The following is a 27,556-nucleotide window of genomic DNA, read 5'->3' on the forward strand; positions in this document are numbered from 1 at the left end:
GTCACAAGAACCAATAATGATAAATATTAGCAAATGAAATATGCAGCATAAGATATTGAATGTTGGAACATTGGTTCAGATAATCCAAATAACCTTTAAATATCAGTGCTTTATTTTGTATCTGTTTTTCACTGTTTTTGTGATCTGTATATACTATTTTCTTCAAAAAGTTAAAAGTCTTCTGGTTAATTGGGTGGACAATAAAAACATGCCACTTGTTCTAATTTTGATAACTACCCAGAAATTAATTGTTTGTAGAGACTCATGTTCCTGTTCCCACATGCGAAGCTGGCCATAGACAGATAAGGCTACCATTATTGTCAATTGTACTTATAGCTTTCTATTCAAGCCAAACTGTTGAAGTGTTCTGATCTCTGTATTATTTGTTTTTTTGTCTTTTGGTTTTAATCTGTTTAACGTTTTGTCCACATGTCCTTTTGTTTGTATATATACACACAGTATTTTTCTATCATTAACTTGATATCAATGTTTGATCCCACCTGAATTAATCCAAACAGATCCATGATCCATCTAACGTCCAATGTCAAATTAAATGTATATGCATAGAACATGATATAAGGATATGAATATAAACATTGCTTTGTAATAGACCAATATGCTGAGTTAGATTTTTAAAGTGCTAGTTCACAAGGTTATAGTCCTCAGGATGATATGTCACCTTACCATGAGGTGCAATAAAAAAAAACATAAGTCAGAGAAAGACACATATCCTGCAACCCAACCCCCCAAAAAAAGATAAAAAAAAAACAAATAACAGTCGAACAAAATACCAATTACAAAACTAAAGAATCGACAACATGTACACCACCAAAAACAGGAGTAGAATATCAACTATGTATAGAAAACAAATTAGATCTTTACTTGTTCATAATATTTATTTGTAAATCAAATATGTTTTCTAATCCATGTAATGTTTTATATCATGTATTACAATATTCAAAACATATTTGTATAGAAACTAAAAATCAACATGCATTGAAGATTCTTTTACAATTCATGTCTGGAAAAGAATTTTGCTATTTTTATTAGATAGTTTATTAGATATGTTATAAACTAACGTTGGGGAGTAACAAAATGGACAATTGATCATGTAATATTTACTAATCAAAGTGCTTGCGAGCACTGAAGGGTAATGATGGCTTTCATTTTTTTAAAATAAAACATTGAACTGTATTTACCTTGAGAAGTTTAAAATTTAAGTTGGAGTTATCTTCCTTTGTTCATGATTGTGATCCTGTTTTTATAACAGATTCATACACCATGCATTTCTCGTGTCATTTTTAACAAAAAAAAATATTTTCCTGACAAGTATTTTAATTCAAACCTTGGAAGATATAGATATCAAGTCAGTACCATAGGGTTTTGATTGCATTTCATGCAATCTTTACCCAAAAATCAATAGCAATTGCAAAATTTAGCTCTCCTCATTTACAGGTGAAAATTTTCAAATTGTCAATTTTACAGCAAAAAAAAAGTTCAAAATATCATAAAAATTTTAGATGTTTTTATTCTTTATAAATTTTTAAGGTCTTAAATCATGGTATTTTCTTAGCAGATTCCATTAAATCAGTGATGAATTTAGGAAGTCGTCTTGAGATGGTAGTTTGTGGCACACCAAAAACTTCAGCTGCTTTCTTTTGGCTCATTTGTTTGGTAAAAACAGCTTGAAGGGCTTTCTCCAAATTTTGGGGATTATACATTTTATAATCTGCAAGGAAGCGCTTCTTTTTCGTTGACAGACCTGAAAGACAGCGAAAAAATCTTTATGTGTTTTGACCAGTCATAAGTGACGGAAAAAGAGATTTGAGTTTAAAACATTCAAAAATGACTTGTTTCAGAAATGTCTAACATAATCAATCTAATTGCAAATGATCAGAAGAAAGCATCTTTTTTATGATTAACTTTAAGAATATTTATGTTGCTTGAAGATCAAGAAGATTTGCAAATTCCTCTCATTATTACAAAATTCCAGTTACATAGTATTAGTACAATCAAATAACATTTGTCCAATTGTTGAGGAATCATTTTAAATTCTAACTGACAGTCATATTTGCATTACAAAGTTTGAAACAAAAAAATACAAAAATACAGAAAATGTTTTAAAATTTTAATTTGAAATTCCCCAAAATTTAATTTATTCTTTATGTGTAAACACTTTAATTATATTTACAATATAACACTTTAAAATTGACAATCACATTATGAATTATATTGAGTTTTATCTGTTTGTTCAGAAATTTGTCGATCAGATATGTATTGTCGTAATCGTCTAGTAATAGTGCTTCGTGGAACACCAAATTTCCCTGCTGCTTCTCTATGTGTCATGTGATTGTCAAATACAGCTTTGAGGGCTTTCTCCATCTGGTCATTGTAATATTGTTTATAACCCACATTAGAACGTCTCTTTTTACCATGGAATGGATCTGAAACACATGTCAAAGGCCATATTATGTTAATCTATTGACCAGTAATTTTTCTAAGGCTATAATGGCTGCTGTTCACCGTAAAATACTTGTTTATGTGCTGCAATGATTTCATGTTTAATATCATGTTTAAAGAACCTATATATTGTAGAATTGTCAATTAAAAAACATTTTTCAATTATCACCACTTCTCTATTGATTCTTTAGACATTTTTAATTTTGCCTGTCTACGCTGCTTAGCAAGTCGATTAAATATTGTGCCTTGAGGGACTCCAAAAACACGAGCTGCTTGATGCTGGGACATTGTACCCTTCTGTACAGCATTAAGGGCATTCTCTAACTTTTGAGGATCATATTTTTTATAAAAGTTGGCTCGCTTCTTTCCACTCCATGAAAAATCTGAAACATATGGAAATCAGCAAATAAGATTCTTTCTATATTTCTCTTATATTTTTTGCTTTATAATGGGTTTTGTTAGCAAGCTTTTCATTTGATATAGTTTAAATAGTTATAATTAAAAGAGAGATTATAGATACCAACATGACCAAAAACCATCAGTCCAATAAAAACAAACAACGCCACTGCAAAAAACAAAAATGCCAAGAAGACAAACAATAAAAAAAAATTACACCAAAAAGTTAAGATTCAGCAACAACACAAGCTCATCATTAAATACTGTAAACTAATTTATTTTCAAGGATTCCTTTTTTTAAGACATTTCTAAACACTAAGCCTACATTTTTTTGCAATTTTCAAATTTTGTTGATGTTTGGCATATTCACTTCAGTTTATATTGGCATTATTTTTCTTCATGGGAAAAGTCTCATAATTAAATGAAAATTCATTGGTTTACAGTTTAAAAATGATTGTCAATTACAAGTCAATAGAAACAACTATCAGACCTGTGTCATACACAGAAAAAATACTGCCACAACAGCCACAATATAGATCTGACAACTAAATTATTCAAGTCAAGAAAGTTTTCTTCTTCAATTCCAACGCTTTAAACCATTATGAAAAAATTTTCAGCGTAAGCATTCGGACATAATTATTATCTATTCTGTACTGAAACGCTTAATAGGAATTTCCAAACTTTGATCGGTGTAATCTATATTTAGCATAATGTCTACATAGAGTGGATTGAGGCACTTGAAATTTAATTGAAGCTTCTTTTTGATTCATCTCTTTGTTAAAGACGGCTTCCATGGCTTTTTGGAGGTTTATAGGTGCGTATGTTCTATAGCCCACTTCCCCTCTATCAAATTGAGAATCTGAAAAATACAAGATTTCTTTTTTTTTAAACCAATTCAAGAATTTTTACTTTTTTAACATATCTAATGAAGTTCAAATTTAGCATTTTCATTTTGATGGCTTTATATTTATTTGTTTATATTACCCAGAACCCTAAGGAACATCAGCAATGTGAAAATCATGACACCAGAATCAATATGTTTAGCAATTCTATCATTTCTTTATAGAAAGTAATAAAAATTTTCCTAAAATTTGTAAGTATGATAATCAAAATCATTAAATATGTTAGTTTTCTAACAACTAGATATCTGTATACCAAAGATTTGATCACTCAGGCTCTAAAAAATTTGATGTCAACAACTTTTTATTTTTTAAGCTTTTAATAGCATTTACCATTTGCTTCCTTCCTTCCTTCCTCCTACCCCCTTAGAAAAATCACCAAGGGGTCTATTGTCATAAAAAAAAATTTTTTTTTTAATTTTCACGAAGATATTTAGGTATTTACTTTAATCTTCTGTCACTCAGAATAGGGACAAATACATCACATGTCAAATAATAAAATAAATATATAGCATATCATTTTGAAAGAAAACCAGAACATGAGATCTGCATCCTTTACATTCCATTACAATATGAAAGCATCCAAGTTACTAAATGTCCAACATATAAACAACTATATCATCAATCATTATCAACCTCTTATTTCTGGAGGTATTCATTTCAATCAGAACCCAAAAAAATCTTTACACACAACATGGAAATTGTTAATCCTTAAAATGGTCTTTAAAGTGCTTGATTTTGCATTTTTATTCTTTCTTCATGATATTTAGTGTATCTTCTATATAATGTGGCCTGAGGTATTCCAAAAGTAAAAGCAGCTTCTTTACAATTCATTTGTTTAGTGAAAACCGCTTCCAATGCCCTTTGAAGATTTTCAGGAGCATATAATTTATATTCTACAATCTTTCTCTTTAATCTGCCAGGATCTGAAAATATACAGAAGCTTCTGCTGATTCAAGGAGAAACAAACCACATATGAAAGGAATATCTACGATAGGAAAAGTACCATCGTAAGATCATGAATTGCCGTCAAATAACACCTCAATTGTTTGTTTTTAATCGATCCCAATAGTTTTTGTATAACATTTTTCAAAAAAAAAAACCTTTACATTTGATTTCTGTTATTGTTTAATATCATAAAGTCAATGGTCTTGCTAAAACTGGTAACTGAAATCCTGTCTATTCTGACCTCATATTGTACAACAAAACATTTTTATTTTTTTTTTTTTTTCACTTCATCAATGTCAAAACTGTGAGTGAGTTTTTTTCCTCTTTTCCTTTGAAAGTCTATAGCAGATAGTCCTCTGAGGGACACCAAACACTACTGCAGCTTTGTGTTGAGTCATATCTCGACTCTCAACTGCCCTTACAGCTCTCTCAAGAGACACCTGGTCATATCTCCTATACCCTAATTTTCTACTTTTACAAAGTTGCATGTTCTTGTCAACTTTAAATTCATCTGAAAAAACAAAATCACCAACATAAATCCCAATAATAAGAGTAAAACTGTCAATACCACAATTTATTAGAAATGACATACATGTAAGACCTATTAGTATAAGAGAACAAAAGCTCTGGGTTGGAATAGAGAAAAAAAAAAGGAAGTCATCAGAAAGAGTAACAAGCATTGCTCTTAAAATATTTAATACAATGCCTTATAAACCTCTATAAAGTTAACCATTTCCTTATTAAGCATGAAACTCAACTCTATAGATCAAATTTGTTTTACTTCTATTTCCCTCACAATATACAAGAAGCTTTTCGATCACAATATATAAGAAGCTTTTTCCATCACAATATATAAGAAGCCTAACACCAACAACATCCACTTGTTTCAAATAAACTACATATTTGCAACCGTACCATCTTGTAATTACATATTTGGCTATTTAATTGGTTTTATTTTAATTGATATATGAAGCAATTTCAGTTATTTTCAATACATATGTCCTGTTACACACAACATCATCTAAACATCAGATTTCTTCATCAATTCTGTACATTGTTTAAACTCTTTAAATACAAAGTCCATTTAAGACATATTGTCAACATTCTTTTAAAAGTTCAGGATTTTATTTTTCATTTTTTATTGTCCTGCATATGAAATTGTGAAATATCAGTCTTTTTTGTCATTTTTGATCGTCTAGTATATAAAGTAGTCTTGGGTACACCAAAGACTTTAGCTGCCACAGTAGGAATCATAGCTCCTGAACAAACAGCCTCAACAGCCTTCTCTAAAGTGTCCAGGTCGTAATTCCATCTCCTACCACCACTTCTCATTGCTTGATCTGAAAGATACCCAAAAATCAAAATCTCAGTCACAATAAAGTGTCTATTAACAAACATCCACCCTCTTTTCAACAGTGTTTAAAATGCAACTATGGCAGCTTGCATAATATGACATTTTGCAATCTTCCTAACAACTAATCATTTAATACTGTGCATGGAAGCAGTAGTTTCATTTCAGAAATTGTTTTATGTGTTGATGAACTTTTTTCTTAATTTGGATAGTCTTAATGATATGGTAGTTCGTGGCACTCCATAAATTTGAGCCGCTTTGTTCTGCGACATTAAGCCACTTAATACAGCATTCACTGCCAATTCCATATTTGAGGCATCATAATTTTTCTTCCTTGGAAATGATTTCTGGCAGTCTGAAAGATAGGAATTTTTCAACCATTAAAGTTTGATTTTGTAGGCTTCCAAAAACACCTGCTTTGTTTTAACTTTTCCCCCCCTTTTTTTTTGATTATTCAGATACAACACAAATTCATTTTTGTTTGCACATAACATCTTATCAATAAAAGCATAATCTTGTATATGAAGAATAATCCATTCTAATCAATATAAGACCAAAGAAAATTAATTTCGTCCAATGAAAGGTCAATAAAAATTCCCACAAGCCAATGAAAGACAAAAATATGCATTCCAAACATTAGAAGGCCAAAACAAACTCATCATAGATACCAGGATTGAAATTTTGTATTTGCGCCAGACGCGCAAAGATCATTTATTCCATCAAATGAGATACAAAAACACCTTCTTGCTTTTCATTAACAAGGATCTGGCTATGGCATCTGTGCAAATTTTCTGAATCTACATCATTTATTAAGTAAAATAAAAATTTCAGCTGACCAAACACCAGAAAATGACCAACAGTGTAACAGACATCCATTAATTAATGAGAAAATGTGATCTATATTTTATTGAAAAAGATCATCAAAAATACAGAAACCAATGCATCATTTTATAATTTACAACCAACAGTATTTAGTACAACACATATATGTTCTTTAAACAAATCAATTCAATAAAATTACATCCTGAATAAAAATATAAGGTCAAATTGTATGATTACAAGCTGATAAATATAAGGAGACGCTGTATAATTGTCAACGAGACAACTATCCACTAGAGTCCAAATGACATGGATGTAAGCAAGGTCACTATATGGCCTTCAATAATGAGCAAAACCCATACCATATAGTCAGCTGTAAAATGCCTACTTAAATGATGTAAATGAGATGAATCAGTTGTATAAAGGAGATAAAAACATTAATTTTGAAATAATTTGAACAAAACCAACGTAGCTGGGTTTTTTTATGTTGTTGAATAAAATATATCTCAAACTGAAGTAGCTTTTTAGTTCATTTAAGGATTAAAATGAATGCACCTATCTAATAAGTCAAATCACATCATAATCTTACCCACTTTACCATATATACACATATACACATATTTTGAAATGCAAAGAGAAAAATGAAAAATGAAAATATTTATAACCCAACATATTTAGCACAACAATGCACCATCACATTTAAAAATTAAATTAACCAATCAAAAAACAGTATCCTTCTACATAGTATCTTTTGAATTTTCTTCTTTATTATTTTTCTGCTCTTCCTTTAAAACTTCTAGCTCATTGTGAGCAAGCTGTCTTGCTCTCATCATTCTTATTCTTTTTGAAATTGTAGGCTGGGGTACTCCATACGTTCTAGAAGCCTGGCGCTGGGACAATTCACGCTTTAACACTGCATTAACAGCTACTTCCAAAATTTCAGGTTGATAATTTCTATAATTATATGGTCTCCTCTCTGAAAGTACATTGAAGAATAACCAAGATACCGAGACACATGATTTGGTAGAAATGCAAGATTTTTGTAAAAAAGTTTTCACAATTCATCAAAATAATTATTTGTATATCAATACTTAATGCAAAATCGGTTTATGACATTATCCAATCCTGAACCATAGCATTATCCAATCCTGAACCTTATAATTTTTCAATCCTCAAATTTATTAACCCAAGGTCAACATTTCAGACATCAGATTCATAAACAAATCCAAAATCATATCAAGAGCTAAGAATACGGTGGTAAAGAATCTGGAGGCAACATGGACGTGTTAAACCGTTTTATTTTCCGGGAAAGGGTTGCTTGAGGCACTCCAAATATCTTTGCAGCTTGTCGCTGAGACAAATGACCACTTCGAACCGCTATGATGGCTTTTGACAAATTTTCAATGCGTGTCACATTACTTTCTGTAAATCTTTGTTTTTGCTTGGCAAAGGTGTTTGGTTCTGAAAGATATTAAGACTTGTAAGCACAAAATGAAATGTTTTGCAAAATACAGTAAGAACCTTAATTAGAAATCACCATTCAATAAAACCATAAAACTTAGTATAAAATAGCACTTTCATTTATAATAATTCACAAAACCAATGTACAATACAAAAATAGTTCCCATCACACTATTTTGAAAGTCTAAAGATTATGATTGCAGAGTGTTCAAATGAAACACAATAAGTCTTTCAAAATTTCTAGAAAAAAAACTGCATCCTCTCAAAACAAAAAAAGACAAAAGAAAGCATTGGGAGCAGATAAAAGGCTTCAATATCTTTAATGTTCTTTTTCTTTGGGGAAATAGAATCCCAAGTGATCCACCCTTTTATTCATGAAATGGACACAACAGTCTTCTCAATAAGGACAAAATCAGAGAGGATGTAAATCAAAGTAAGATGGTTGAATTAATCCTCTTTGTTTCATTTTCATTGAAATAGTAGTTTGTGGCACTCCATAAAGTCTAGCTGCTTGACGTTGTGATATTTTCCCCTGCACTACTGCAGTTATAGCTTTTTCTAATTGTTGCTGAGCATTGGAGTCACGTTCATAATCAAATCGTTTCCTTCTTTCATTGGCTTGAGGGGATTCTGAAATATACCAATATGCTGTGAAATTTTGATATTACACAAGATGTCACAAATTTCTTATATCACTAAATAATTCAGCTCATTCACCATTCTCCATAGAATGCCACAGAACATTCTTTTACACATTTAACCAAGCAAATAAATAACAATGTCATAGTTCGGTTTTTATTTTGTCCAATAAGATTTAAGTTTCCAAACATTATCGATGCCAATTTGTTTATATAAACTTTTGGCTAATTCATTTCACTGAGGAAAACTGGAAAAATCCACAAAATTTATATTTATTAGTTCATTCAATAGCCGATGAAAAATCAACAAATGGCAGTAAATTTTTCTTGCTTTTTGTCAACATTTGCTGTCATTTTATGAATGTTCTTCCATCCAAGTATTTCTTTGTATTCTAGTGATAATTGTTGTTCTAGGAACCCCATAGAATTTAGAAGCAGCAGCAGCTGTCATCTGACCAGATTTAACAGCCTGAATGGCCATCACCATTTGCTGAGGCTCATAATCTTTCAACCTTCTCTTCCTCCATGGGGTTACATTTACTGCAAAGAGAGACACACCTCATATCATAACAGCCATCAAAGAATATTATTAAACAAGTCATAGACCCCATTCCAGTTAAAGTTACATTGCATTGGTAAATCAAAGACTTTCGTTTGTATACAGAATATGATCAATTCTCTAACACACCATCATGTACACTTTACTTACAAAATATTGGTTTGCCAAATGTCATAAAAATTTCACTTTCAGGTAAAGACCAATCACTACTGTCAAAAGCAGTACAAACTTTTAGACCAATCATGACTGTCAAAAGCAGTAAACACTAAACTTTTTACAATAAAATACAAGATACTTCTTTGCAGTCCAGTTTAACATAGACCACAATTTCAGGCAATAACGAACAGACAGATCTTCAAATTTATGTTTTTTCTTTTGCCTTGGCCGAGTCAGATTTTATTCGATAAAGAATGGTTGATCTAGGAACTCCAAACATATCAGCAGCTTTATAACTTGACATGATCTTGGCTTTAACAACTTGTATGGCTCTATCTAAACTTGCTGAATCGTAACTCTGTCTATATCGTGGTGACTGGTATCTTGTACTTTCTAAAATAATATAATTGGAAGAGTCTGAGTAATTGTTGAAATTAGAAGATTAGAAGATCTTAGTATATTTCGTCTTGAAATAAATTTGTATAGAGAAAAAATATTTTCAAGCATATTATTCTTTGGTATATCTGTTTGGATATCTATATATACAACCATTCTATTTCCGAATCAACTTCAAAGTATTTAATGACATTTCCAGGTACTTCATTATTACATTTATTATACAATTCAAACAATAAAATGATAAAAAAAATATCAATCAAAGATGACCAAAGCCCAGTAAAACATGACCAGCTATTCAATAAATAAATGCACTAAAAAAATACGTCAGATCAGAAAACACATTTCACAAATCTTTGTACTCAGAAGAAATTTTCAATCTATTAAGAAATTTCCCAGTTTGCTATTATAAATTTTTATTAAAGCACAGTCACATGTAATATTCTGGTCTTAAAAAGAAACTGGAGTACACAAATTATTACATTAGAACTTAAGTATCACAAAATGGTTTAAATCAGTGTTAACCAATTCTATAAAGATTAAATAATAAGACAAATTCAAAATTGCTAAATTTTCAATTTTCAATTAACAAAATGTCCTGCAGTTTTTTTTCACTGATTCTCACACTTTTCACAACAATTTTTTCCTCGGATCCGTTTGCTTTATAAGAAATAACATTTAAACATTTTTCGGTGAAACTTCATTTTGATGTTCCTGATCTTTTATTTTATTATATTTGGCCACTCTGTCCCCAATAGTTCTCCTAGGAACACCATAAACTTGTGATGCCTTTGTGGCTGTCATCTGACCAGAAGCAACCATAGACACAGCCAATTCTAACTGTTTATGGTGGTATGCCTTTCTTCTAACTACTACAGAACCTTTCTCTGAAAGAATCACAAAAACTGTCAGAAGTACAAACAAATTTCAGTATTACAACTTGTTGAAATCATTTTTTAGCAAATGCAGATAAATCTTATGTTTATTGACTAACAGTTGCAAGTCCTCAATCCAACAACTTTGAAAAAGAATTTATTTTATATCGGATTCAAAGTGATGCATTGACAAAGGAATCATCCACATGAATAGTTCTGTCAATTATCATTCAAAATATCAAATTCCAATCAAACCAAAACAAAATAAGCCTTCATAATATCTATATAAATCAATATAAATCAAGAGTTTCTATAAACCATCAACTATCAATTTCATTTCAAGAAAGTCTGATTCACTCAATGAAGAAACCATGTTTCTGGTGTGTATTAAGTTTCTTAAATCTAGCAATACGGTTGCTAATAGTTCTCCTAGGAACACAGAAAACTTTGGCGGCTTTATAGGCACTCATTTCACCAGAAAACGCTGCCGCAACTGCCATGTCTAACTGTTCTGGTAAATATTTTTTCTTTGGCCCGCTAAATGTGCCATCTGAAAGAGAGGTAGATGACATCAAATTCAAATCCAATATGATAATTTAAATTCTATAGAAAATAAGATCACAATCTAGAACCTCAAACTTTCTTATCTCTCTCCAAATACACCAGCAGTGCAAGTCGTCAAGATTGAAGAAAAGACTAAGTCTACTATTTGGCAAAATAAATAATACCTAGAGAGTTTAAATTTTATATTCTATCAAGATTCATAATTTTTTGGACAATTCTCAAAGGACACAAGATTACCCTCCTTCTCTACCATCTTTTATTATTTGTTTATTTTTTCACAAGTAAAGAGATCATAAAATTCACTTAAATTGCTAGGAAATATTTCCACATTAAAACAATTTAAAGAAGACATATGGTCATATAATTCATGCCCACTTCAAATCTGATTCAATGAAGACTTAACAAAAACAAAAAATTTTAAAAAGATGGTTCTCCCCTTCACAAAAATCAACATAGAATGTCCAGTTTTTATCTTTTACACATGTGACAAACATCTACGGACTATTTGAGCATTCCAAGAAATTTTCAAAGTCCATGTACAAAAGTATACATCAGGTACAACAAGCATTATATAATTGTCTATGACCACTATAGTTTGATATAATTTTCAAAGGTTAGTCAGTTTCTTGTTGTTTATTCAAAGTTTTATTGCTAAGTTTTTTCCTATAAATCCTTGAAACGACAGAAGATCTTGGAACGCCATAATAATTAGCAGCCTTGCGACTAGACAAAATCCCATGTTCTACAGCCTCCACAGCCAATTCTAAATTTCTGATATTGTAATCCTTTTTCTTTTTTCTTTCAAAAAGGAAGGAATAATCTGCAATTAAATGGAATAATATCAAATTGCATGTTGCAGTAGTTAAAAGTGTATGCATCAGAAATACTGAACATTTGTTTTATTGACACCAATATTAATTTGCATTTATTGAAATGAAGATTCTTTGTATTAACTGAAATGAATATTAATTTGTCTTTAATGACATGAATACTCATTTCTATTCTATTCAAGCACATGAATATTCGATCTAAGAAAGTATTCAACTATATAAAACAGAGAAACCTGTAAAACGTTTCAGCCATGTCAAGCAAATTGTCTGTGTTGACCTTGAAATTTTAAACATCACTGTCAATCATTCCTTTGTTGACCTTGTAAATTAATATATCATCATAAATAAAGGTTTTAGTCTACTTTTTGGAAGACCTAAAGTATTTGCTTGATATGATTTTTACTATTTAAAGTCTTGATTACCCCTGTATAAGCCAATCTATTGGAAATGCATGTAACCAGTAAAAGTTTTTCACACACTGAACCTGTAATCTTGCAATAGGAATAGTTTCCCTATTACTCAAAATCCAATAAAACCGCCAAGATATTTGTAGGAAAAATTTACAGACATAAGAAATAAATGAACAAGCAACAGGATGTGTTCAAGAAATTGTCAGCAGACTTACGGAGCAACAGAATCACCCCCAAAAACAAGTACAGTGCATGAACACATGTATTCATCACTTGCAATTTTTCTTTGTATTATAATTCATATAACATCGCGTTTTTGTTTTGTTTTCTTTTGATATTGTAGGGTCTTTCTTTGGTACTGATTGAATACAAAAATTTCACAGATGATCAGGTTATCATAATGGTAACTGTGGTAAAGAAACAATATATATATAAATAGTTTATCTGTGCTGATTACTGAATAATTGCTAAGATATAAACCTTAGAAATGAACATCATAAAAATTCTCTCAAAATGTAGGCATTTGAATTTACAATGCAATGCATGTTAAAATTTACAAGGGACATAACTCCTGAAAAAAATAGTTGATTGGTGCTGATTTTCTAATTTGACCATGACATTGATTCAATTAACCTTCCATTTAAATCTAATAAAAAATATGACAAGAAATGCAGGTGTGAAAGGGCCAACAATGCAATTTTCCATATGAACTTAATGTCCAAGGGACATAACTTCCATATAATACTTGATCAATTCTGATTATTGAAACTGTCCGACACATAACTGAAGAATACAAAAGATATGTATTTCATCTAAATCTGTCTAAATATATAGGCCTGAGAGCACAGTTTTCAACAGAATTTGTATTTTCAAGGGACATAACTCTCTTAAAAATAAAAGAATGTGTCTGAGGACATGAATGCCCCCACTCAAGCTTTACAATTTTCCAAGGTAAAAAAGGGCACAACTCTAGAAGGATCAATGACGCATTGCCGAAATTCAACCTCTTTTTGCGTGTTGTGGTTCTTAGCATTGTGTATTGTGTATGTTTCATAAAATTTGCATGAGGCAAAATCAAGTTGGAGTGTGGAAGCCAAAAATTCACAATTTTCCAAGTTATAAAGGAGCACAACTCTAGAACAGTAAGCGACTTACTGTCCAAATTCTAACTCTGTCCGTCAGTTTTGGTTCTTAAAAGCATTGTGTATGAGTTTCACAAAATTTGCATGAGGCAAACTTAAGCTAAAAGGCAGAAACGAAAAAATTTGCAATTTTCTAAGTTATAAAGGAGCATAACTCTCGAACAGTAAGCGACTCAAGGCCCAAATTCGAAACCTATCTACCAGTTTTGGTTTCTAAGCATTGTGTATAGTTTCATAAAATTTGCATGATGTAAACTTGAGTTAGTGTGGAAACGAAAATGTGACAAGATGAAGGACGGAAGGTCAAGGGTAACACTTAATGCCCCTGTCACCTATGGCAGGGGCATAAAAAATACTTTTGGCATTTGAGAGAGGACAACAATACCAGAAAAAAATAAGACAACTGCGGTTTAAAATCTGGTCTTCAACAATAACACTTAATCCTCCTAAGTTTTGGTAGAGTTTCAACTGTTGACTTTAAATATTACTTCTTATTAGTTTCACATACAAGTGAATGTTTTGACATATCTGGCAATATTTATCCCCTTTACTAGAAACACATATTTTGTTTTCTTCATATTTAAAGTGAAACCCAATTATCAGCCTCCAGAATGTATAAACAACAATAACACCAATACTTGTCTCATTGATGTAAGTAACCTGTTGTGTTGAGTTTTTAGTCTGTTGTAATAGTTTTTGTTGTTTTGTTTTGCTTTGGAGACTAATTAGTCAACCAGCAGTAGTGGGAGTAAAAAATGTCTTGATACTGACTTCAATGTAGTTTCCATTGTAAAACTGACTTCAATGTAGTTTCCATTGTAATGATTCTTGAAACAGTTGAAATAACTTTTTTTTTTGCAAGTGGTCAATCACAATTTCACTTAATGAAGCAATACAAGTTGTTTTCACTGAGAAACATTGATTTAAATACCTTAGGTATGTTGAGATTGACCCGAGCAGTTGAAAAGAAGATATAACTTGTACAAGTCTGTAGATTCAAATTAGTTGATCAGATATCAAACATTTGTATTTCTGCATTATTGTGATTAGAGAATGTCCTTTTTTGGCTCTAAAGATGACAATTTAACCCATTGAACCAACCTATATATTGATGGAAAAAAGTTTTATTGTACAAAACATCAGACACTTCGTTGTCATCCATGATGTGACATGTACTGTAAATTCAGAATTTTTGCGATGTGTTTATTATTGCAAAAAAGCATTCTTTGTAACCAGCATTTACTGAAATGGCAATTATTAATCTTGCAATTTTGTCCATTCCTCAAAAATTGTGAAATACATGCAAAAATTTTTTAAATTAATTTCTAAAATTACAGTAATCTCAATTTGTGTTCACTCTGGAGTTATGCATTTCTCCTATTTAAGGTAGATAGGGTGTCTTCCTCCATCTTGGATTTTGAAATACCAGAAAACAATCGGTTTAGATCTTTAAGAAAATGTGCAAACTTTTAGAGTAGTAGGTAATTCATGTGTAAGAATTTTCATTTCAATATAGAAAATGACATGTTTTATCATATTTATGGTTGTATTATACAAAAAACAGAACACTTTTTGTTTGATTCAATTTTTTCCAACTTTGCCACATAAGGGGAGGCAACTCAAATGTAAGGGCAGATAATTCAGATAAAGTTATTTTTACAATAGAATGTGTTAGGAATTTACCTATTTTATTATGTAGCAAGAAAACGGGTCCCGTGACCCCATTTTTTCTTTTTCTTATCTGAAAGCATAATATTTGAGCTATCTCCTCATATTTTATCTCAAAATTCTATGGTGTAGTTTTCGTTTTATGACAGAAAATTGGGTTTTCCATGCATAATCTATACAAAATCTGTCAATTTTGCACAATCTGTAGCGTGAAAATAAGCCCCGTGACCCATTCTTTTTATTATTTTTTTTTAAAAAGCATGATATAAACTACATTTTGGCAAATTATTAAAAAATTCTATGGATTATAATTTAGACACCCCATCTACCTTAAGAGTTACTTCGTGTCATCTTGTGTTGTTGGATAGCTGTTTCATTGGGTTTTACCCTACATCATCATACATTCTCACTTGACAGTAAAGCTATTTTCTAATCAGATATTACTTCTTAATACTTGCTCCAATATTTGTATTCCATATTGCATGTTGTATAAGAGAGAAATGAAACAGGAAGTTCACAATATATGCTTTATTGCAGCAAAATAAGTGTTAACAATTTCAAATATCATGTCAATAAAAATATATATATAAACAATTCATTTTCAATATAAAGTCATTCAACATTCTGAATTAATGTCAATTCAAGTCACAAATCTCTTGTGTTCAACTAAATTAATGTCAGATCAAGTTAAAAGACTTTTGTGTTCAACTAAATTTTTATCAATTCAAGTTATACATCTTTTGTGTTCAACTAAAATAATGTCAATTCAAGTTACAAAACACAAGTTATAACAAATCATTTTACATTTTTTACTAAGTAAACACTACATAAACTATAGTAATGATGTAATACATTTCAATCAAGATTTTATTCTTCCATGACGGGATGTCATTATCAGTCACATTTTAAACAAGATCTTGCAGTAAACAAAGCACTTAGCTAAGTGAAAGTAAAGAAACAAAAGCCACAAGTCTTAACCTTATTTGAAACATCACAAATTGGTAATAGGGAATGGTATTGAAGCAAAAGATAAGAGAATTAAAAAATTCTGGATATTCCACACAAGTTACTTAAGACAACAAATAGATGTAAAATCATGTACTGTAACTTACAGTGTATTCAAAGTCATCTTTTATTTACTTTGGACTTGAAATATTTGGACAATTCTCATGTTCAACATGCAAACCTCAGATTCTTTTTGAAATAAATGAAGCCAGTGCAAAATCTGGTCTTTAAGGATAATGCCAAAATACAAATGCAAGCATTTATTTCCAAATTTAAAGGTTTATGCTTTGTTTTAGTCATATAAACAATTTCTAAACTTGAATACAGTATGCGAACTGTTTACTTGTCATCAAAAATCACTTTTTGTAGTATGTGGGAAACATAGTCATTATTTTGATTGACGGACATCTTGTATTTGCCTATCCTGTTATAAACTGTCCGTTGTGGCACACCGTATAAAACTGCTGCCCTGTTGGCAGTCAATAATCCAGATTTTACAGCCTCAACAGCCCTTTCTAATGCTTCAGGACTATAATTTCTCTGTTTATAGTCACGACTACGAGGTCTCACTGGCAGCTTGAACCTGCTGAGCCCTGTGAAGTATACAAAAATATAAGAATAATAAAAATAAATGAAATTTGTCGAATTTCTACAACCTTTTTAATCTAGACAAGATTGTTTTCATTGTTGCACAAGTGTTTATTCTTCAAAATTTTTCTATCCTGAACCCCACCCCAAAAAACTCCAAACCTATACTAGGAAATCATATGCGAAATTGAAGACGACTATAAAAATTACCATGAAATATGCACAATACTGCCATTAAGTTTTTATCAGCTCAAAACCACTACAAGCCAGGCAACTGTTTAGGTATGTTGTACATAAATCTTTTATTCTAGACTTCTGTCATACAATATAATTCAAACATAAGGATGAAAGTATCCAAATTCCTATTAAAACTCATATTTCCAACCATGTCAAACAGAACCAAAACTGAATCATTTTAATTCGTTTCCATGATCACTATTAGCTGCTAATGCTATATATTGTTGTTCTAATCTAGCCAAACGTGTGTGAATTGTAGTCCTTGGAACTCCGTAATGTGAGGCAGCCTGGGTACTCCGCATCATACCCGTCTGTACCGCCATAACAGCCAGTTCTAGATTTTTTATATCATAGTCTTGACGCTTAAAGGGCTTTCTTCTTCTTATCTTTTGATGAAAGTCTGAAAGATAAGAGTTGCAACTGAATTTAAAACATTGTTCTCTCTTTGTATTCATCTAGTTCACATGCTTGAGCCATCACCAGTTTTAATTAACTTTTTTACATATGTTGATTACACCATGTGAATACATTATCAAAATTATTTTTTCCATACAAGTCATTTGCAAAAATTCCTATTTGCCCTAAATTCAATAAAGAAAATTTCATGGACTAATCTGAGATTGAACCTCTTCAAACAACTTTCAACTTAAGATGATGAACAAATTCCGAAATCGCTTAAGAAAACCTGAAGCCAAATTCTTTAATAAATTCTCAATGCCTCTTCTTTCCAAACTTTTACAAGGAAATCTTTATTTTTTTTCATTTGCCTTTCTTAATTTTTTGGCCAGAAAATAGACGGTTGATCGGGGAACACCAAACATAGAAGCAGCTACATCGCCAGACATTTTTCCTGAGACAAGAGCATTAACAGCACATTGCATATTTCCTTGATTATATTTCATGTATCTTGCAGGTGTTTTCCTGTGCTCTTTTAATGATCTCTGTCCTGAAATAAACAAGGACACATATAGTTGCAATAGAAAGAAAGCCCATACTTAAAAAAGATCCATTTTTATTTTTTTGTGGGGGATTACGAAAAATATAAAGCAAGCTATTTAATGCATACTCTTTGTTTATTAGTGGCTCAACTTCAATATCACACATAGAATTACATCTGTGGACCATATCAAACTAATTTTATGTAAAAATCACACTGAACCAAAGAAAAATCTGATTGTAAGACAAAACCAGAATGCCTATCAAAATGAAGATTGTCAGAGTTGTGTTAAATCCTCACTAGACTAAACTGAATAAAATATCTTCCACCAAGTCCTTCCAAAATCAGGTCAGTCTTAATCAACTTTTAATTAAAAACCTGATCAATTTTAAAAGATTTGTGGAACTAACACACATTTGATACATCACAGGAGAAATGTTACATCAAAGTTCTGTCAACTATCTACATATTATATTTGATCTTTTTAGCAAGTCTGTACAAGGTAGATCTAGGAACACCATAAAAAGCTGCGGCAGCTTCACCCGTCATTTCTCCCGTCACCAATGCAGCAATAGCCAAATTCATATTTGTTTTATCATAATTCATGTATGAAACTTTCTTTTTTAAAGGCTGTCTACATGAATTTGAACCTGAAAGCAGACAAGAAAACCTCATGACTACCCTCAAAAGAAAAGCAAGACTGAACAGAACAAGATTAATACAAAAATACACAGTAGGCTATAGTACAGTATGAACAATGATTTCACATATAAATAGAAACAGTCCATGGATCTCTCTAATCCAATAATCTTGTTTGACTAATTTCTGTTCTAAATTTCATTTACCATGCAACTCAACATTTAATCCAACTCATTTTTTCCAATTATTCTATTTCAAATGTGTAGAGCACAAAATATTTATATTCAATACAAGTTTCATTTCACTAAACAACACTTTTGAACATCTTTTAAATAAAAAAAAATCTGGAAATTAACAAAATATGCAAACTAAAATAACTATTTCTCTTAAAATTTCATATATTACTACATATAAATAATATTTTTAAATAATGAAAATATCTCCTTAGTATATAAATTCGAATTCTAATGTAAGTCTCATTCTTTTTCAATGTGTCCATAACAGTATGTCTCAACGTTTAAAATTAATTAGAACTTTTCAAAAGTTTTTGCTTTGACTGCAGCTAAATAAACAGTAGATCTTGGAACACCAAATGCAATAGCAGCCTGACGACTAGTCATTGCTCCTGCATTCACAGCCTCAACTGCTTTCCGTAGATTCTCCATATCATAATCCATTCTTAATACCCGCCTCCTTTGTCGTGTATATTTCAACTGTTCTGAAACATATAGTAACAACTAATTTGAATATTTATCCATATTCATCAGTAATATAATAGATACAGCAAGTTAATTCCTTATCATGAAAATTTGAATTAAAAGAATTCATTTTATAAAGTACAGCTTTTTATTTTACTCCAGTGCAATTTTAAAACAGCTTTTGTCTCAATTATTGTTTTGGCTGCCCTATTAGCCCAAGTTTCTTTTTCATTCTATAAATGACCCCAAATATGGTAGATCTGGGAACACCAAACATTTCCTGTGCAGCACGAATTGTACACTGTTTACTGTTGACAGCTTCAACGGCCAGAGCCAACTGTTCTGGAGAATATGTTTTGGTCCTTTTTATCCTTGGAAATCCACCTCCAGTCCCCATCTGATATAGATAGTCTGAAAATATTAATTCATGGTAAATTTGTCATTCTAATTTAAATGTTCTTCTTTCGGACATCTCCAGAAAAAATAAGAACTATGAAGAGTATCAAAGTATCCTTCACGCAGGAAACATTAATGGGTCAAAACCAGAGTCTTATAAAGATTACAAAGTCTAGAATTCATTATCACTATAATGAATTCTTTTCATTTCCACAAAAAACTCCACATATACTTTCAGTTTTGCTTTCGAGATATATGTTTAAAATTGAGAATACTACACCAACAGAACAGGGATTAGAGAGTGAGTCAAGACAACCATTTAAAACTATCCTTTTCTACACATAATGAAAAACAAATAGTTATATGTGTGTCATCATTTCAACACATTGAAAGCCGAATTTCATAATATACGAGATAAAAGTTCCTATGATTCTTTATTCCCTTCTTTTACATCATTTCATTGAATTCAATTTGTTCATTTTAAGTCTGTCATAGACTGTAGTTGGAGGAACTCCATACAATCTTGCTGCTTTACGAAGCGACACTTCACCAGATTTTACCAATTCAACAGCCAAAACTAGATTATGTTGATCATACTCTTTCAACTTTTTCGGTCTCCTATTGATTTTAGTGGAGGTTCCAACTGAAAAACATGGAAATAGCATCAAATCTCAAAATTTAACAAAAAAAGAGGATTATCTTCCCTTATCTAAAGATATCAAGATTTCTATACTGCCTAACAAGTACTTCTACAGAAGTTCATTACAAGAAATGACCCGATATACTATTGTTACATATGATCAAAATTCAAAAATATCAATGTCCACGAGTTACAGGAAACTTAAATTATTGTCATTGAGACTGCAACTCAACGCATGTTATCAATGAGGTCACCACTGCTAAAATCAGCCGTAAAATCTCCCTCACTCTCCCCTCTAACAAATTAATATCAGATCAGACTCCTTCCAACTTGACAAGCATAAAGATTTCAAACTTAATTGAAACTTCAACAAAGGTTATGGTAGTTCAAAGATTTATTCATATAAAAACCAAAGGAAAAGTAACTTTATTTTTAACAAAATGAACAACTGCAATATTTGTATACAATATATAAATATCAGTCCAAGAAAAAAGTTTTCTACAGACAGCAAGCTATTACAAATATTTGTAACATTATTGCTGTACAGAATCATCTATTATTCTCTCAGTTTGTTTTATCCTTGCATGTATTGTTGAAAAAGGAACACCATAAAATAGTGCAGCTTTACGTAGTGACATAGCACCAGATTTCACACACTGCACAGCAATATTCAAATTATTTTGATTATATACACGTTGTTTCTTGCCTTTTCTTGGACATGCTCTTCTCGAAAGCACTGAAATACACAAACAAAGGAATGTAGACATCTTTCTTTTTACAAAATAAAGCCCAGCCCTCTTATTTACATGATATCAAAGTTCACTACAATAATTATAAATTGAACAAATTTCAAACACCAACAGAAAGCAGGCATTACATTAAAATACACAATAGAAAAGAATAGAATAGGAAAAGGCAAGAAATATGTTCTATTTTAGATTCATCAGTCAGCAACTCCATTAAACTGTGCTCAATGGTGCAAAATTGCTACAATACACAATTCCAATATTGTTAACTAATAGTTGACCGTCCTCAAATAAGAGAACAATTTTATCTTGTTCCATTGTCAGAGCTTCTTGCAGTATTTTTAATTCGGAGATATATTGTAGCTCTTGGTACTTTGAAAGTGGCAGCTGCTGTACTTGGGTTCATTAAACCATTTGTGACAGCTTCAACAGCCATTTGTAAATCCATGGGATCATAATCTCTTTGTTTTACACCTCTCCGAGAGTGCCTCCCAACTGAAAAATTATTTACAAAAATAAAATGATGAATACAGTTTCTGTCAATCAATCAGTAACATGCACTTCAACATTTAATTATCCATCTTTCAAAATACTGTTCATTCATCCCTTCACCGTTTCAAAACTTCTACCCCTGCCCGTCACATTTTTAGAAGTAATACAAAAGGGAATCATTTTTTTGACATAACTGGTACATTCAAATATGATATATGTATGTATACTGCAATTGCAAATTGAACTGTCCACTACTATGAAAATCACAGACTGAGGCAAAAGTAATAAGAAAATAAGAATAAGAAAATATCCACAGACGATATCCTGTCAGATAATCAATTTTGACATCATGATCTATCTTATTCCACTATTAAGGTTGCTTCCAGTATTTTTCATCCTGAGATATATGGTAGCTCTCGGTACTTTGAAGTAGGCAGCTGCTTTACTAGGATTCATTAAACCACTACTGACAGCTTCAACAGCCATTTGTAATTTCAAAGGATCATAATCTCGTCGTTTTTCACCCCTCCTTGACGGTCTCCCAACTGAAAAATTATTTACAAAAATCAAATTTTGAACATTTTTTCTTGGCTGCCACAATTAAACAATAATGTATTCTTGACAAATTTGCATTTTCTAAAAAGCCCCCATCAATTTTTTCAGATTCTTCACGGTCACAAACTTTGTCATATCAGATTTCAGTAAATCTATAACATCTTCCTTGTTGTTCTCTTCAATTGTGAATCATGTTCTTGCAACTAATTAGTTCAAACTGAATTTATTTTAGAGCCTCCTCATGGTGTTTTTGATTATGTGATTACTTGGCCATTTTTAGTGATTATTTGATTACCAGACCAAATATTTCATGATTATTTGATTATTTGATAATCTAGGACTGTATTTTTGATTATGTGATTATCTTGTTTAAAAAAATAGTGATTATGTGATTACTTGGACACCCCCATGAGGAGCCTAATTAGAATTTCAAAAAATTATATAGCTGAATTCGAGTGACTTTTTAAATAGATTTATGAGATTTCAACTTGAGCAATTTGGTTTCAACATCTGACAGTTTTTTAAAATATTTCTTGAAAAAAAAAAAGTATGACTGGTTATCACAATAATGACTTGTGATTTTAAAACTATAGTTTCAGTTGGACTGCAATGTGATTGAAGTTGCAGTTTCATTCATTTAAATTCATATCAAAATAAACATAGGACTTCAAGCATGCTACTTTTTAGGGGGGAAAATTTCATCCCAGTAATGAATTGTACTTCTAGCATCATGAACAACAGAAATTTGCTTACTTCAAACAAATCAATATCAAAACACATTTCACATTCTAGATATAAAAGACCAGTATTCCATTATCTTTGATAAGGGTTCTGCTATTTATAATATTTAAAAAAAGATTAACCACTAAGAAGCTTTAATGAATCAAAGTTTTGACCTTACAACAATGTCACTTTTAAAGTAAGTTACAGTAAGTAAAAGTTGTTTCCTAAACTTACTCTTCCATACATTTGTACAATATTTTCAATATTCTACACAAAGGTACAACACCACTAATTAACAATAATCATAAGCCAGAAAATGTGCCCTTGCACCTGACTATCCATCAATAAAAGAATTTCACAAGGTAACTTCTAGCTAGAATTTTGTCACTAGACTGTTGTCCGATTTTTTATACACGACTCTTGTCTCAACATTCTTTTGTTAATTTAAATTGTTGACAGAGTTGTTAAATTGTGTCACTGGATTCTGATTTTTAATTTTTCGCAGCCTAGCATATATAGTTCTTTTCGGGACCCCATATACTATAGCAGCTTTGTATCCAGTCATTTTGCCTGACTTCACCACTTCTATGGCTTCTCTCAATGCACTCCTATGGTAATTCTTTCTCGTCTTTTTTGTTTTCTCTATACCCACTGAAATACATAAATTAATTTCTGTTAAAAGTATATTCCTTCTCTTCATTTACTCTCTACAACTTTCCATTTTCCCAGAGGTTTGGAAGATCTTTTCCTGTTATCATGGTTACTTCTTGTAGTTAGCAGCAGCATTTTATGAATTTCATTATCAATTTACTTTACCATTTTCCATTATTTAAACAGATCAGAGAACGAAACAAATAATTTTCAATTTTTGTTCTTTTCCTTAACTAACGTCATGAAAATCATATATCAATACAAACGAACATTCCACAACTTTGCATAATTGTATATTTATCATCTGAATGAGATTCAAATTTCATCCTATAACCAAATGCAATGTCAATAAACCATGATGGAAAAAATTCTTCATTGTTTAATTGTTAATCTTCAATCAGAAAAAGTAACAAAAAGACAGCATCATTTTTTTGTTGTGTGATTTTTCTTATAAAATCTGTAAGCAACAGTGCCTCGTGGTACATTAAAGTGACAGCTAGCTTCATAAGAATTCATCATTCCCAACTCAACTGCCCTTACTGCCTTCTCCAAATCTTCAGGGTTGTAATCTCTGTATTTCTTTAAATCTCTCCTCCTCTTATGGAAAAGAAGGAAGTCTGAAATACATACGAAAGATTTCAATCGTCTCCTAAATTATTAAGACCATAATTGAAGATATTTGTTAAAATTCCAACAATATTTGCAAGAGAATGGACCATCCGTACACCAAAACTGAGCAGCAAAGTAACACATAACAATGAAGCAGTCAACCATAACAAAAACAAGCAATAAGCTGTTACATAATAATTGTAGACCAAACCAGTCACAACTGAGCTAACAGTTATGACTGAACTGAGCAGCAAACCAGTTGTAACTAAAGAAGCACTCTTCAGTCTTTGTATAACTGAATTCCTGTAAACCATTACTGTCAAAACTGAGCTTTATTTTTTTCTAAATAAAACTATACTATCAAGAGTACAGCAGCAACCTATCAACATTTACAAAATAAATTTCCACTAACAAAATGTGTCAATTTCAAATCACGAGTGTACTAAGTCCAATGAATAAAACATTAATTATCAAAAATAGGAAGGACTTAGACAAAAAAATATCAGTGGTAATGAAAACTAAGTATACCTCAAACTTTAAATCTTATTAAACATATATCCAACTTATCAGCTAATTTTTTCATATTTTTCTAATACCCAATCTGTATATTAATAAACTTATGTTTTTAATAGCTCCTTGGTATCCTATTCCCTCTATTTTAATACAAGTTCAGCAGGGAATAATCAACTAAATAATGATACATTTCTCTTTTACAGTTATAACTATATTTATTTATTACAAATTTATAAAAGAGTCTACAAAATAAAGCTATATACATCTTTTTTCAGATGAAAGTCTTTGGTTTTTTATATATTTTATTTGCAATGGTAGATCTAGGGATATTGTAATGTCGAGAGGCTTGATAAGTATTCATTTTCCCCTCTTTAACATCCTGAACAGCCTTTTCTAGATTTTCTTGGCTATAACTGTATCTCTTAGGGGTCCAACTACTGCTTTCATACATGGACTTCAAAAGAGCCCAGTCCTTTACTGTTTTGTCTGAAATATAGCAAAAGGGTATCAGAACTGATGCTATAAATTTTGTTCGTTATTTGATTAATGACTATATCTTCCAGTACACCTATCTACAAAAAGAAAAGCCCAGCTTTGTATTCAAAAATACATTTTTGGCAACTTTTTTATTGGCTTTAATCAAATGAGAGACAAGTTGATGGATGAATTGGTTTTTAATTGCTAGTGGCAAATATTACATCAAAATCAGGATGAGCAAAAGTTCAAATCAAAATAAAAAGCAAGACACCTGAATATAAAAATAAGGAGATGTGGTATGATTGCCAATGACACAGCTATCCCACCAAAGTTCAAATGAAGTGGATGTAGGCAATTATAGGCAACCGTACGACCTTCAACAATGAGAAAAACCCATACGGTATGGTCCGCTATAAAAGGCCCTGACATGATCAATATGAAGTTAACCATCAATCAAGACAAGATGAGACATTTTCTCTAACAACTCTTTCATCTGTCCTACATTTTCAGCAAAATATTGTTTAGTTCCATGTAAATGCCAAGTTCAGAAATGCAAATCATTTAGCACACAAAAGCATCTGAGAAAGTACTCAATCAACCTATTTAGTTGTCTGATCAACAAAGCCAACAACAAAAAATGGATCAAGATATATTTAACTAATTTCTTTGCTCTAATAGGACAAAATCCTAACCAAACAAGATAACTTCTGCTTGATTAATTTATTGACCAATTTATTTTGGCGTTGTTTTCCTCGCATATATTTTATTTGATATTGTTCCTCTGGGAACATTAAAGTATCTGGCAGCCTGATATGTATTCAGTATTCCAGCTTTCACAGCCTGAACTGCCCTTTCCAAGTTCTCTGGTTTATAAAAATGTCTTTTCCGATCTTTCTTTTGTATGTTCCCTGTCAAAAAGACCCCTGAAATACAGAGCACAATTTTACCATTTTGGAAGTTCAGAGATTTTTATATCTTCCTTATGATAGATATTGTTTTAAGTACAGGTAAACTCATTTCTATATAGAATCCATAATTTAATGAAGAAAAAAATCATCTTCAAAATGTGTCCCATTTCCCATAGAAAGCAGAGTCAAAGCAGGCAAATTCTATTTCCTATCATCAATCACATCACAAAATGTATGAAACATCATTTCTGATTGTAATTTTTTTGCTCTTCTGTACACAGTCATACGAGGAACTTTATAAAATTCTACTGCAGCGTCTAAATTCATTTCCTTTTTTATATATGCCAAAGCTGCTAGGTCCAAGTCATGTTCACTATAGTTTTTATATCCTTTTCGATCAAACCTTTTTCGCTTCAAGTCTGAAATACAGAAAAAAAGATAGAAATATAGAAGCAGCAATCAATACGGGAGACTAGAGTAAAATCATATTACATCCAAATTCTAAAATGATTTAAAACTCAAATATTATTTCAGATGTCAAACACAACACTCTATAAACCTTCACAATGACTTTCAGAACAGATTAACCTCTAGTTTAACTTTTGAATGAAATACTTTATTATTGCAACAAAAAACAAAAAGATGTCACAATCCAAAAATAATTGTTTTGCAAGCAACATGTCAACCAGCACATAAAGTTGATTTATTACTTAACATCTGTACGATTATTTCACATCACTTTAAAGACATTTGGTAATAAAGCTTCATGGTTTTACTCTGTTTTTGCTGTTTTATCTTTGAGAAAATTCACTATTTTTCTATACAGTATTCATATTGAAACGCAAGCAATATCTAGAACTAGTCAATAAGATAAGGTATCAATTCAAATAGACTTTTCAAAATGTTATTTTTTTGTTTCTCTTAGTTTCCTAGCTCTTCTGTAAACAGTATGGCTAGGTACATTATAATGTTTGGCAGCTTGACGAAATGTCATTTTCTCTTCTAAACAAGCCTGTACAGCCTGATTCAAACTGTCTTCACTATAATTCTTGTATCCATAACCTCTCCAAAGTACAGACTCTGAAACACACAAAATTACTTTTAATCCTCAGGTATGCTTAGACATACTAGTGAATTGACCTAAATATATACTACAATTCATGTAAATTG

The 27,556-nt window shown here is 31.0% G+C and overlaps 2 protein-coding genes across 37 annotated transcripts in view; one reads left to right on the plus strand and one right to left on the minus strand.

Moving 5' to 3' along the window:
- The window catches only part of LOC127704734 (U1 small nuclear ribonucleoprotein A-like), a 1,100,970-nt gene that overhangs the window by 814,871 nt on the left and 258,543 nt on the right, over positions 1-27,556 (plus strand). The window lies entirely within an intron of this gene.
- Positions 1-27,556, minus strand: part of LOC127704711 (zinc finger and BTB domain-containing protein 17-like) — a 172,083-nt gene that overhangs the window by 106,230 nt on the left and 38,297 nt on the right. The window contains exon 5 of one of the 34 annotated variants that reach the window (XM_052208879.1): positions 878-1,762. The exons of 15 other annotated variants lie outside the window; for them this stretch is intronic. In XM_052208879.1, the coding sequence (XP_052064839.1) occupies positions 1,557-1,762 (206 nt within the window). In that variant the 3' untranslated portion in view covers positions 878-1,556. Of the gene's footprint in view, positions 1-877; positions 1,763-2,115; positions 2,445-5,262; positions 6,044-6,945; positions 7,850-9,877; positions 10,081-10,661; positions 10,971-11,296; positions 11,509-11,691; positions 12,343-16,085; positions 17,171-17,818; positions 18,349-19,040; positions 19,697-19,732; positions 20,088-20,127; positions 20,716-21,464; positions 22,496-23,363; positions 23,880-25,257; positions 25,488-26,502; positions 26,806-26,980; positions 27,467-27,556 lie in introns of those variants that run through there. 18 more of the 34 variants (XM_052208866.1, XM_052208876.1, XM_052208862.1 and 15 more) reach the window with 18 other exon arrangements.

This window comes from Mytilus californianus, unplaced genomic scaffold, assembly GCF_021869535.1.
Source record: "Mytilus californianus isolate M0D057914Y unplaced genomic scaffold, xbMytCali1.0.p SCAF_6, whole genome shotgun sequence".
Classification (NCBI taxonomy): Eukaryota; Metazoa; Mollusca; class Bivalvia; order Mytilida; family Mytilidae; genus Mytilus; species Mytilus californianus.